Here is a 14,816-nt window from a genome sequence, read left to right on the forward strand (position 1 = left end):
ACTGCCTCAAAACACATAAAATAGTTGTTTACTTCGAATATTTTCTTTATTAATAATAGTGTTTCCGGAGAAGCCACGCGAAGCTCGAGTTTGTGTATCCAAGCATACGAGGATATGTGACATAGAAAAATACATTTTGTCTGTTCAAATTTTATTTTTAGGAAAAAAAATCTCTATCTTTTGTTTACGTTTGCTTTCGCATTAGAAAAATACGTTATGAACCTTCCTAAAAGCATATTTTTTCGGGTACAGTTTAAATATTACATATATTTTTGGTACATTATTAAATTATGTTTTACTTTAAATTTCTAAATATAACCTGTACAAATTTGATAAAAAAAAAATGGAAGAGTGGAATCTAAACTAAAAGGATATCGAGATATTAAAAACATGTGTCTCAGGTTAATACACGTAATAAAACATTTTTATAAAGAATAATGTATTTGTAATACTAAATGTTACAAAAATATCTAAAAAAATCAAGAAAGTTGTGAATAAATTTATATTTATAATACTGACAAAATTCAAAATGGTTTACGAATAAAGAGAAAATTTACGAGAAAAAGGTGAGGTTAGTGGTGCACTACTTATATCATACACCGGTAAATTGATTACTATATATTTCTTACTTTTTTATAAAATAATTTTTTTTAGTTGTGCTTACCATAATACGGTAATATTTATCGAACATGAAAAACAATTACTTTTAGGTTTCATCACATCTCATAAATATCGAAAGTTGTATTTGCTGTGCTTCCGTCCTCTCCATGAAGTATTTTTCTTTTTCCTATTTAAACCAACAGTTGTTGAAAAATAGAATACACGAAAAAAGAGAGTATAAAAACAGCGGAGAGAAAAAAAGAAAAAGAGAAAAAAAGAGGAAGATATCTTCTTTATTTTCGTGCCTGAGATGTCATGTCACCATACGTATTCTCGCAAGAAACCTTATTCTATTGGGAAAATAAATAGACATAGATTAGTGTGCGAGGAAAATGAATATAAAGATGAAAAAGAGCAACTGAATTTCCTTTTCGGAAAACGCAAGGGTTGTTTTCAATTGGATTCTTATTTTTATACGATAAACACTAAATCAGACTGTTCTGGTTCTCAGTGCAATTCACTGACACGTTACCGAAACGTCAAAATCGCCGCCGTCGACACAGTAGCGAGTGACCGACCACGCCGGCGTGACACCAACGCCACTCACTTGTTCGTTCTTTAGTTCCCTCACTCAGCGATGCCTCCACAAGACCACCACCAGCCGCTGTTAGCGGAGGAGCAGGAAGAGACCGCGTACGATTCCGCGGACAAGGTCGTGGTGGTCGGAATCGACGAGCAGGACGGCGACGTGGAGGCGCCGCCGTTCTCATGGCGGAAGCTGTGGCTGTTCACGGGGCCCGGGTTTCTGATGAGCATCGCGTTTCTGGATCCCGGGAATCTGGAGGGGGATCTTCAGTCTGGAGCCATTGCTGGGTACTCGCTCTTGTGGCTCCTCATGTGGGCCACTGCTATGGGCCTCATTATCCAGCTTCTCTCGGCCCGTCTTGGCGTCGCCACTGGGAGACACTTAGCTGAACTGTGCAGGGAAGAGTATCCTGCATGGGCTAGGATTGTGCTCTGGCTTATGACTGAAATCGCTCTTATTGGCTCTGACATTCAAGAGGTTATTGGGAGCGCTATTGCTATCAGGATTCTCAGTAACGGCGTCGTTCCCCTTTGGGCTGGGGTCGTCGTTACAGCTTTAGATTGGTACCTAACCTTTTTCTCCCTTTCTTTCTTAAACCATATCTAGATATTTCAAATTGAGCAATTGGTTAATTAATTAGCTTCTCTTTAATTGTCTTTTTTCTTTTTTTTTAACAGTTTCATTTTTCTCTTTCTTGAGAACTATGGTGTGAGGAAACTGGAGGCGTTTTTCGCTGTTCTGATTGCTGTAATGGCTCTCTCGTTTGCGTGGATGTTTGGTGAAGCAAAGCCCAACGGTGTTGATGTTCTTGTTGGTAAGTTTGTTTTGGTTTTTACTTTCAACTATTCACTCTCTCCCTGTACTCATCCATGTTTTTAATTTTTAGTCTCCATAAAAAAACTGTATTTTTTAGTTTCTATACAGCTTTTGTAGTGGTTTTACACTGCTTCAAATTCTTTTTTAATGCTGGCGTCGAGGACCAAAATTAACTTTTATGTACGAGTAGGGATTAAAGCTTACAACTTAAAACGAAGATATCATATGAACCAAATTTATTGTTTCGTTTTGTTTAGTTGATTTGGGCGTGTGGAATTTTACTTTGTCTTAGAGTAAATTCTTATGTGTGCTCTGCCGACATATCTGATTAATACTTCAATCTTATATTTGTAGGTATTTTGGTTCCTAAACTTAGCTCCAGAACTATACAACAAGCTGTTGGAGTTGTGGGTTGCATTATTATGCCTCACAATGTGTTTTTGCATTCTGCGCTTGTTCAATCAAGGCAGGTTGATCCCAGCAAGAAAGGGCGTGTTCAGGAAGCTCTTAATTATTACTCGATAGAGTCCACCATCGCCCTTGTGGTGTCCTTTGTGATTAATATATTTGTTACAACTGTGTTTGCCAAGGGCTTTTATGGTACTGAGATAGCAAACAACATTGGTCTTGTAAACGCAGGTCAGTACCTTCAGGAGAAGTACGGGGGTGGACTTTTCCCAATCCTGTATATATGGGGTATTGGGTTGTTAGCAGCCGGACAGAGCAGCACAATTACTGGTACATATGCTGGACAATTTATCATGGGGGGGTTTCTGAATTTAAGGTTGAAAAAGTGGGTGAGGGCATTGATTACTCGAAGTTTTGCAATTATCCCAACAATGATAGTTGCTCTTATATTCGATACCTCGGAGGAGTCATTAGATGTTCTGAATGAATGGCTTAATGTTCTCCAATCAGTTCAAATCCCATTTGCACTCATTCCCTTGCTTTGCTTGGTGTCCAAAGAACAGATAATGGGCAGTTTCAAAATTGGTCCTGTCCTCAAGGTATATATACTATCACTTTCTCTGCATTTTTGTCAGACTTTGCCCGTTGTCAGTGTATTTATGTGATAGAAGACTTTGAAATCTCAGATTATTTCATTTGATATGAAATTGCCATCTTTATCTTCCTTTATGGGTCATCAATTAAATGAAACTAGGAAGAGATAATTCGGAAATGTCCCAGGGTAGACCTTTATGTCTTGCTATTCTGGCAAGAGATAATTCAGAATCGACTTAAGGCGTACCTGATTTCTCCTACAATTCAAAATTAGATTTTGAGAAGGAAAACAGGTAGCTTGATTTTACTGTCCTGTCTTGAGAGTTGAAAGCAGGTGAGATAGTGGCGTGTCCATTATCTGGTTTCACAAATTATTCACCCTAGGACCTTTATCTTCTTAACAACTATTCCAAAGCCATAGATTCTTCTATTCTTATCTGTGTATATTATTATATTAGCATCATGAGATTATATTTTCATAGTTTTTCCAATTTGACCATGGGCACATGTTAAGAAGACAAAAATAGAAAGTTTTTATTAAAAATGTAAAACATTTACTATATTAAAAACATAAAAGTCATTTGATACATGTTTTTTTTTAAGTAATTATAAGAATACGAATTTTGTAGGGTGTATTTAGTGCTTCCTGCCCATGGGCTCAAAACTGTATTTTCAATATCCTATATCGTGCAGTTTATTTTGCTGCAGTTGGGGAGTATGTGAAACTGCATTGTCTTGAAACGTCAAGAAAATGACATATGTAGATATATGTGATAAAATAAAATAATGTCCATCAATGAGATTTTTGATAATTTCTCTACCTAGTTTAACAAAGCGACTTACGCTTTCTGGAGTCAGTAGTTTCAAGCATTCCTTTTCTTGTACCCCTACCTGTCCTTTTTTCCTTTATAAATTTCTTCTGGTGCGTAGGTGCTCCTTAATACTATTTATGTTGGACATGCTAAAACAGTGTTGTTTATATGATGCTTCGACTTTCTGTCAAGGTGTTCTTCAATTTTAGTTTCTGTGGACATTGGTCGTATTTAGACCAACACCCTTTGCCCGATTTTATGCTTTGTTCTCTTGAATTAATTGTGTTATAGTCATGAATCATTATTGTCTTACGATGATATGAATGCAGATTATTTCCTGGCTTGTGGCTGCTCTGGTGATAGTGATAAACGGGTATCTTTTGGTGGAATTCTTCTCCTCTGAAGTGAATGGAGCAGTGTTTGCCACTATAGTGTTTGTATTAACAGCTGCATATGTTGCATTTGTACTTTACCTTATTTCACGAGCCATTACCTATACACCGTGGCAAAGTTTAACCGGATCCAAGACAGTTGCTTCCACAGAGAATTAAGCAAATCGTTCAAGTTTCTTAAAACCATGGAGTAGGAAATGCTTTACCGGTGACGGGTTTCACCAGTAATTTTCTTCTATTCTTTTAGGCTCCCTCGTGCTTGTTATTTGTAAAAGAAGTTACAACTGGATGCACGGGGCACAGGAACCTTGGTTGTCATACTTCAACAAAAGAAAACAAGTCAGAGTTTATGTATCTGTAATTCTGTCAGAATTCTATGTATAAATGCAGCTGTAAGCATACCTTGGATGTTGAGATAATGTAGTTGAGACAGCTTTTAGAACTTTGATGTTCATGCAAATGGTTCGCTTTATTGTTCACTCTGGCTGGCCCTGGCCACTCGATTGGAATATGATGATGTATATACCCTCGATATGATGCCACTTCCCCTCTTAAGTCCATGCCAATTGCAGCAATAACATTTCTTTCAAATTATAGGCAAGAAAAAAAGGCAACCCAAAGGAAACTGTCTTACAATAATTTGGATTTTCTTCTAAGATTTTTCTGCAGTCTCTTTCCTTTGTTTTCAAAATATACTTATGATTGAGAATCTTGATTCGTCCTCACATACTTAAACGGATATACATTCATCTGTGACAGAGTAAACAATGTTTGTGACATTGATATTTTTCATGCACTCTTACATCTGAAGTCATCCAACAATATTAACAAACATCCCAATCAAATATTCAAAAACCCATGCTTTTCCCATAATTGTAGCTCACATTTTAAAATCACTGTACTTTTTATACCTCTTCTATCTCCTACAACTAGTATTATTAATAATATTTTACTTTTAATTACATCTATTTTAGAAATTCATATTTAATCACATATCATATTATTTTAAATATGAAATATCTTCTGGAGAGACTTTTATAAAATTAACATAAATAAGTTTCACAAAAGGGTGATAATTAATGTAACATTTCGACAATTACATAAATACTTGCTATTTAATTAAAAATTAAGAGTATTTATTTGTTATTTAATAAAAAATAATAGTATTTAATTGTTATTTAATTAACAAGTAAGAGTATTTAATTATTATTAATTAAAAAGTATTATATTAAGAATTCTATTTATATATAATTATCTATTTAATATCTTTTAAGAATATTCATTTTTATGTGTAAACATTATTATTGAACATGTGTTGTTTCTACTTGTTTTGAATGTGCATACGAAAAAATAAACAAAAATAAGAATAAGTATGATATTTGTAAGCCTCAAATATAAATCTTAATAAACTTAAAATATAATGCAAAGAATGATGTCTGAGATTTAAAATACAATTATGCGATTTAATTTATTTTAGAATTAAATATGTTTTTATCTTTAGAGTGAATTTAAAATTAGTTCTTTTTCAAAATTTTATATTAATTTAATCATTTATTTTTAAAAATATTTAAATTTAGTTATTTTTATCAAATTTTGTTAAGTTTATTTTGAGACATTTTATATTAAAGTTAATTCAAATATTATTTTCTCTCATCCCATAATATATCGATCTATACCTTTCTAAATATAAACATACATTAGTCTGATTTTAACTTATTGCAATGAAATCCAGGACCCTTTTCTAACCCACGTATTCTTAAACATTTTCAATAACCACTTAACATTGTGAAAATTAAAGTATGTCATATTTGTCGTTAAAGCATATTATATTATCTTTATCAATAATTCATACACACCATCTAAACAAGTAAAAAAATGTAAAATAATAATTTATAGAATACTATATATTTTTATTAAAAATATTCAATTTTGTTATTCTACAACCTTTAAACTTTCAAACTCAGTATCAAAATTTAAAAAATCTGGCACTTCGATCAATTTTTTTTTCCGACAACCATGTTTTTTTTTTGTTTTCTTAAAAAAGAGGTGATGGTGGTGACACAATTGGTAGAACAATCAAGCTGGGGGGTAACGAGAAATTAAATAAGCGAAAATGGATATTTTTGGTTTCGGGCGCAGCAAAGGATAGTTTGACTTTTCTCCTTTCTCCTTTGCGTAAATTGAGACTCTTTTTTCTCGGTGGAGTCTTTAGTCTTCAGTCTTCAGTTCCTGTTTGGTTTCGATCTACGCCATCGCTTGAAGCAGTTTGACTCATGGCTTTGCAACGGACGCAACTCATCGCCGTCGTGTTCCTTATTCTATCCCTGGCGCAGTGGGTTGTTGTCTACGGTGACTCCGGCAAAGTGTTACTCTTACCAAACGAGGGTTCTCCTCCTGCTATGATTCTTCCTCTACAACACTCTGTTCCCGATTCTTACGTCTCCGACTCTAGCCCCCGTCGTCAACTTCAGAGATCGCAGTCCCAACGCCACCCTAACGCTCGCATGAGGCTCCACGACGATCTCCTCCGGAACGGGTTCGTCTCTTTCGCTACAACGCTTCCTTTCCTCTCTCTCAAAATAGTTTCGCTCTTCTTTTGTAATTGTGTGTTTTGGAATATGGGATGATTAGGTACTACACGACGCGGCTTTGGATCGGTACTCCTCCGCAGAGGTTTGCTCTAATTGTTGATACAGGGAGCACTGTGACCTATGTCCCATGTTCTACTTGCCAACACTGTGGTAAACACCAGGTAGTGCTTCCGGATACTATTCTCACATATCTGGATCAATAAATTAATGTTTATTTTGATTGATTGTTAAATTTGTGTAAAAAAGGTGCTATTTGATTATGGGTTATGAAAATTATTGAGTGGCCAACTTGACGATCTACATCTAGTATGTTCCTTATTATAAGAACTGTCTTCACTTTTCAAGGCCTTAAGCCATATTTTAAGATGTTATCAAAGTCTATTCTAGATTGATTATTGAGTCACATTTATTTGTGCTCAAGATGTCTATTCTTAGGGTGAAGGGGGTTGTTGTTGGTCTGCATTGGTCCATGCTCTGGATGTCTAGTCCTAGGTGAGTGACCTAAAGGAGTGTGTGTTGAGTTCTCAAATTCTTGTAACGCTTGATCAGTTTTGTGGGAGTTGAGTGAGGTCCTAAGGTGAATTTATGATAAAAATACACATTGAATGGTTATATGATTTTTTTATACTTATACACTTCCGGGTGTGCTTTGTATATTTGTGAAAATAGAAAAATGGAGGACTCAAAATCAATAACTACCTCAGATACCAGATAAGTCTAGACTCCAGATACTGAATTTCATTCTCATTCCTCCTCCAATTTTCACTTCTACCAACTACCTACACTCCTTTAATGTTGCGTGGTGGACTGCTATGCCTCTGGCGCGTTCAGTTTGTTTCTGAATGCCATTTATTTCAACTTTAAAAAGATGTTAAAAGACTGGTTTTTGGTTAGAAATCGTAGTGCCTATCACGTGTATCTCACCTGATTTATCTGAAGTGGATTGGATTTGTGTCCCCAATTTATTTTAACAGGATCCAAAGTTCCAGCCAGAAGATTCAGAAACCTATCAACCTTTAAAATGCACATGGCAGTGCAACTGTGACGCAGACAGGAAGCAGTGCACGTATGAGAGACGGTATGCCGAAATGAGTACTAGCAGTGGGGTCCTTGGTGAGGATGTTGTATCCTTTGGAAATCAGAGTGAGCTTTCCCCTCAACGTGCTACTTTTGGCTGTGAAAATGATGAGACTGGGGATCTTTATACTCAGCATGCTGATGGAATCATGGGTTTGGGCCGTGGTGATCTAAGTATCATGGACCAACTGGTTGAGAAAAAAGTGATAAGTGATTCATTCTCACTGTGCTATGGTGGAATGGGTGTTGGTGGGGGTGCTATGGTTCTTGGTAGCATATCTCCCCCAGCTGACATGGTTTTTACACATTCAGATCCTGGTAGAAGGTGTGTGTCAAATTCCTTATTTTACAGATATGAAATGTCATGCATTTTCTTAACAAATGCATTTTATTAATCTCACACATTTACTCTAGTTTTGGGATGCCAACAGTCCATATTACAATATAAATTTGAAGGAGGTACATGTTGCGGGTAAGCGACTGAATTTGAACCCAAAGGTTTTTGATGGGAAGCATGGAACTGTCTTGGATAGTGGCACGACTTATGCATACCTTCCAGAATCAGCATTTATTGCACTTAAACATGCTGTAAGTTCTTTCTCATAAATACTACTGTATAAGTGCTTTAGTTACAATTTTAATCTCACATATTTTCTGAAACCTTGACTTGTTTTCAAATCAGTGAGACTTGTCATTCCTGTGTTATGTGGTGAGGTAGAATATATAATTGTAAATGGAGCCATAAAGGTATTCTTTGTAAGAAACAATTTCAATTTTAAAGATTTCTGGGAAGGCCTTGAATACCCCCTATTGCACATATAGGAGGCACCTCTTAGAGCTGTTGTGGGTGAATCATCCCCATTATACAAATATTGCTGCAGATATATTCTTTTTTCATAATCATGATCCTGGTCTTCCCTTAGTTTTAAGTGACTTAAGTTATTTATTGGATTTTTTTTTTTTTAAATTTACTGAATATTTATGCAATGCACTTTGCCACTTTGGTAAAGCAACTTCGATGCTTTGATAAGAGCTTAACTTTTTCAGTATAAATTTAAAATTCATTGGATGGATGTTTGTTCTTTACTTGAATAGCAGTATATTTTTGCCGTACCGGTTATTGTTATTCTATGATATTTAAATAGAAGTTTAAAGATGCTTCAATTCTCATGTCATTTTCTCTTTTGGTTCTTTACTTTTGCAAATTCTCGTTCAGTTTTCTAATCAACATATGATGCAATATTAGCAGTCATTACTAGCTATTAGTTTTTGGAACAGCACTTAAGTGGCAATGCTTTAAGATTATTACTAATTATGCTTTATTTCAGTATTGTTTTATTTGGGATATTCTCCCTTAACAGCTCAGACATTTAGATAATTCAATCGGTTAGTGAAATGAATGTGCTATGTATTGTGGATTCCTGGAGAGTCCTTTTTAACCTCTCATCATCGTTATTTTGGTATCATAAATCAATTTTCCTGTTTGCTATATAAAATGAAGTATTCTGTATACCATATATTTTATATTTTATGACTGATGACTCAGATTATGTATTTATCTGATTGCAGATTATGAAGGAAACTCACTCGTTGAAGCAAATAAGTGGTCCAGATCCACGTTATAATGATATATGTTTTTCTGGTGCAGGAAGGTAAGTGGCACTTTTAAGTAGTGAGTGTACACACGGATGCTGCTTAATTAACGGTTTTGAGTTTACTTGTATTTCAGTGATGTCTCTGAACTCTCTAAAAGCTTTCCGGCAGTTGACATGGTATTTGAAAATGGTAACAAGTTGTCACTGTCACCTGAAAATTACCTGTTTCGGGTTAGTTGTGCAATAAAATCATTAATATCCTTAGTCGTTTTTCTTGGTTGATTACTTTTCTTATCCCTATTTTACTGTGCTTGTCTTTTATGAAGCATTTAAAAGTGCGAGGTGCATATTGTCTTGGGGTTTTTTCAAATGGCAATGATCCAACTACTCTTTTAGGAGGTATACCTTATTTAGTATGGGTAATTTCATGCCATTTCATACTTCCCTCACTTTTAAATATTATTTAGTGTGGGTTTGTCTTATACTTTAGTGATCATTCTTTTGTTTGTGTAGGTATTGTTGTTCGTAACACTCTTGTGTTGTATGATCGTGAGCATACAAAGATTGGTTTCTGGAAGACTAATTGTTCTGAGTTATGGGAAAGACTGCATGTCTCAGACGCACCCCCACCCGTGTCACCAAAATCTGAAGGAACAAATTTGACCGAAGCATTTGAGCCCTCTGTTGCTCCGTCCCCCTCCCCATCACAGTATAATTTAGAGCTAGGTATTATGAGCTGCTGTTTTTTGTTTTATTTTAAGAGATATGCTGAGAGACCATGTTCAAGCTTGGATAACATGTTATTCATTGATAAAAGATTTCACTGTTTTAGTTTATTTGTCTATTTTTCCGAAATTTCTGCCATCTTTTTGTGATTTATAGCTCACTGATGACTAATCTGTTTTCATCAACTTAAATGTGCAGGTGAACTCCAAATTGCTCAAATAATTATTGTAATTTCATTTAACGTCAGCTACATGGAAATGAAGCCTCACATTACGGAACTGACTGGACTCATTGCTAACGAGTTAGATGTTAATACTTCACAGGTAAGAAGATGGTCACTGAAGTGGAGAAAATTTGGTTGAATACTTGCATCTTTAATTATAGTTAATAGTTTTCATGCAGTATAAGATTTTAATTAACAATATTCATAATATAACTTTACTTTTAGTTAACGTGACAACTTTCCAAAATAGTGATAAAACAATACGCATTTTTTAGTAATTTTTCCCTGTTGATGTGTACTCTTACTTTATAATGACAACAAACATGCTGGAATGCTCACAGGTTCACTTATTGAATGTTTCTTCTCTTGGAAATGCTTCTCTCTCTAAATGGCTCATAACACCAAGGCCATATGCTGATTTCTTTACAAATGCCACCGCAATGGTAAGTAGACACTTGTGCATTTGCATTTTGGTAAAAACTGCCTGTTTGATTGTGATTTTCAATGTAACAGAGTATGATTGCCCGGCTTTCTGAGCATCGAATGCAAATTCCCGACTCACTCGGAAGTTATAAGTTACTTGATTGGAATGCCAAGCCTCCATTGAAACGGTAAATATTTTTCTTGAAAAAAGTCAAATAATTATCTTTCCTACCATCGTGTACTTGTGTTTGCATAACTTTTTATTATTCATAATGCATGCAATACTGAGGTACCTAGTTACTGATGCAGAGTGATTGGAAAGTCTAATTCCTTAATCTATTAAAATTCATGCTTAAGGTTATTTTCCTCATCTGATATTTGTAAGAACATATGCAGGCCTTTTCATACTTATAGATACCGATATTCATGTAGACTTAAATTTGGTTTTTGATTCTTGATAAATTACCAAGTTTTGTTTTTGGTTCCTAATAATTTGTTTTAACTTTTTCATCCCATTTTATTGTTACAGAGCCATCTAAGCAATTTTAGGCATAAAAACAAAGTAATAAATTCATTTGGGACAAAAAGGTTAACAATACTGGGGACCTAAAACAAAGTTTGATAATTTCTTGGATCTAAAAATATATTTAAGGCATTCATGTATTTATATAACTATTCTACATAAGTGTGTGCATTTGTAGAGCTTATTAGGTGAAAATGAAAGGGAGCTAATCTTGCTTGACAAAACATTACAAAGATTAAATTTGAATACAACCATTATTAAATATCTATATATGATTGTATAGTTATTAAAGTATTTCATTAACAAATTGAGTTGTGCGATTAAGTTGGACTTGAGTAGCTATTGATACATATCATAGATGAATTTCAAATGACATTGGATCTTATGATTGAGGGATGATTCAGCCCAATTCCGTATCATCTATACAATCACATGATTGAACAACAATTCATTGTTTTATCATAACTTCTTTTTCACCAATTCTTATCAAAGAGATTGAAGATTCATATAAGCTTAAATTGTTAGATAAAAGGGAATTGATGCAGCAACTTTTGAACTTATCCTATGTGATTATTCTACTACTGTATTTGTTACTCACTTGTTCAATGCTTGCACTTTAGTTGACTGTTTCCTTCTTCAAATATAGAGGCTTCATAAACTTAATTAACTTGTTTTAAGAGACTTATGGCTAAGCTGTTTTGTTTCTAGTTTAATATTAGTACATTGAACGCTATTTATGGTGTATATGATTTTAGAGTTATTTTTCATAGTCTCTAAATCATATAATTCAATTTATGACTGACTTCGAGAGTTGCTGAAGATTAGGTTTCATCATTTTTCATGTTCTCGCATACTATGCTCCTTGTGTAGATGTGGGTGCAGTATATTGAATCCTTATACTTTTCCCTTTACTGCGTAGAAGCCTGTGGCATGTTTTCTGCCTTAGTGAATAGTTCAATGGTAGAATGAAGTGTAATTATCTGGAAATATTAATTTAAGATTAATTCTATTCAGAACCATAAAATTTTAATACTTCACTTCTATTTTTACCTGTTTGTCATGCAAATATATTGTCATAAGGAAACTTTTGGGATAAGTGGGAAACCAACCTCTGTTCTTTTCAAATTTTAGACATCTCATCCTATTTAACCTTAAATTTTGCATGGTTGTTGATTGAAAATTCTGTTTCTTATTTGACGTACATAGATTAGGTATTTTTCTATAACCATTAAACACATTTTTCTGAAATTATGCAGGACTTGGTGGCAGCAATATTATTTGGTTGTGGCTTTAGCTGTTTTGCTTACATTGCTTCTAGGACTAGCAACCTTAGGAATATTTTTAATTTGGAAAAACAGACAGCAAACTGAGCACTCATACGAGCCAGTTGATGTAGCTGTTAGAGAGCAGGAACTTCAGCCACTATGAGCGTGTTTTGAACCACTATTGCTTAGTGGTTTGCCTGGTTAATGTGGCTGGCATATTCGAGTCCATCAATGAAAAAACAATTTATACAATCATATAGTATACAACCGATCAAGATTTTGCCTGTATATAAAGAATTCTTCATCTGCAAACACAATTGTGTTTATGATAAATGCAGTATAGCAGTGAGTCAAAGGGTGGTAGCTTTAGGTTTTAAACTAAAATTTCGTTATAGGGAGATGCTTATATATTTATTTAGTTATTACTTTTACTTTGTTATTATTCTTATTTTTATGTTCTCATCCTCTTCTTTCTTGTATCTCATTCTATTTACTAATTAATTAGTAATTAATAACCATAAGATTATATATGATGTGGTTATAATTGAAGGTAATGATGATGATAGGCACCCACATATAAACACCATTAGAAAAATGTGATTTAGCCACCGAAATAATTTAGTCGCAAAATGTGATTGAAATAGCCATCGATTCATGGTAGTCACCAATAGTCATTGATTCATGGTAGTCACCAATAGTCATCGATTTAACGACTGAATAAATGTACAATAACTTTTATTCATATAGTAATCGAAACAACGACTGACTATTTTTAGTTTCTAAATATTATGTTTTAGTTACCGATTTAGCGATCAAAATAAATTTTATTTTGTAAAATATATTTAATATGGTAATTAGTCATCAAATATTTTTGGTTGCTAATTATTATTTGATATGTAATGTTTTAGCCACCAATTTAGCGACCAAAATAAATTTTATTTTATAAAATATATTTAATATAATATTTAGCCACCAAATAATTTTGGTTGTTAAATATCATTATTTAACATGTAATGTTTTAGTGACTGATTTAACATGGAAACTAGTTGATAATTCAGTCAACAAAATCGATAATTATAACTTATTTAACTGTTTGATGAAAGTCTCCTTCAAGGTAAGTAAGTAGAGGAAGTGACAGAAAAAAAATGAACTTGGTGGCCTATCGGAAACGAGAAATCAACAAGAGACGGTAAGAAAACGTAAAAAAAGATAAGAAGACAAAACTTAAAAGATTTGGAAGAAGAGATCATTTGGTTGGTTTGATCATTATACTTCCAAATTTCTAATAATGGGAACACTGATGAAGCATTGATTGATTGATTGAAGAATAAACTATTAAGTAAATAAGGCAAATATATAGCACAATTTTAGGTAAATTGAAAACCACTAACACTTATTTTTAATTTAGATGGGATATTAGTAAATATTTGAACCAACGGTTAATAGGTTTTTATTTTGTTACTTTTTAGAGTTATAAAATTGTATATAAATTTATCCTTTTATTTGTTCAATTTTTCAATAATAAAAAAAAAATCATTTTCTGCATTTTCAATGTAGTATTACAATAATATATTTTCTTTTTTAGTACATCGATATTATTTTTCTTCTCTCAATTGGTGAACCTTATTTTATTCTTCTATGACTTTTATGATGCTTCCTACCCTTTCACCATTCTTTCCAATGACTACTCTCTTTTTTCTCGACATTTAACTCCAGATAACTAAAGAATAAAGTTTCAACCAGAAAAAAAAAATGTATCAAATTCAAAACAGACAAACAACAATTTTTCAAGAGTCAAGCCACTTCTAATATTGTTAATTATTATAGTAATTAGAGTATAAGTTAATTTGGAGTTGAACCATTTGTGCACACTGCTTTATAAAGAGATTCTTTACACTATTATTTTGATTATAAATGTCAATCAAAATAACTTAGTATTTAACTATTTCTGAGTTTAAAATTTGAGTTTAACAGTGAATAAATATCTCAACATTTAACAACATAAAGTCCATGGTCATTTCATTTGTGTGTTGATATCTGAAACCGAAACCATCATAATTTAAGTAAAAAAAGTTTAGAGGAATTTTTTTTCACATCTCACGGTTGCCTTTGGTGGCTAAAAAGTAAATTCGTTGAGTGCGATTTTGGCATTGAACGTTTCGTCCCAGTGAAGGAAACTCAGAAA

At 33.5% G+C, this 14,816-nt stretch overlaps 2 protein-coding genes across 2 annotated transcripts; both read left to right on the plus strand.

Moving 5' to 3' along the window:
• Window positions 1-897: 897 nt before the first annotated feature.
• Window positions 898-4,740, plus strand: NRAMP4 (natural resistance associated macrophage protein 4). The gene is made up of 4 exons (XM_028058451.2): window positions 898-1,749; window positions 1,864-2,000; window positions 2,357-3,009; window positions 4,146-4,740. Exons 1-4 carry the CDS (start codon window positions 1,238-1,240, stop codon window positions 4,365-4,367), a joined length of 1,524 nt encoding a protein of 507 aa, XP_027914252.1. The 5' UTR covers window positions 898-1,237; the 3' UTR covers window positions 4,368-4,740.
• A 1,533-nt stretch (window positions 4,741-6,273) lies between these two features.
• Window positions 6,274-13,073, plus strand: LOC114173942 (aspartic proteinase 36-like). Its single transcript, XM_028058638.2, has 12 exons — window positions 6,274-6,744; window positions 6,840-6,960; window positions 7,774-8,201; window positions 8,308-8,464; window positions 9,446-9,528; window positions 9,606-9,702; window positions 9,798-9,870; window positions 9,985-10,197; window positions 10,396-10,520; window positions 10,762-10,863; window positions 10,934-11,031; window positions 12,623-13,073. Exons 1-12 carry the CDS (start codon window positions 6,482-6,484, stop codon window positions 12,792-12,794), a joined length of 1,932 nt encoding a protein of 643 aa, XP_027914439.1. The 5' UTR covers window positions 6,274-6,481; the 3' UTR covers window positions 12,795-13,073.
• The last annotated feature ends 1,743 nt before the right edge of the window (window positions 13,074-14,816 follow it).

The sequence above is a fragment of the Vigna unguiculata genome, chromosome 2, assembly GCF_037176805.1.
Source record: "Vigna unguiculata cultivar grain cowpea cultivar isolate G323 ecotype 2 chromosome 2, ASM3717680v1, whole genome shotgun sequence".
Taxonomy (NCBI): Eukaryota; Viridiplantae; Streptophyta; class Magnoliopsida; order Fabales; family Fabaceae; genus Vigna; species Vigna unguiculata.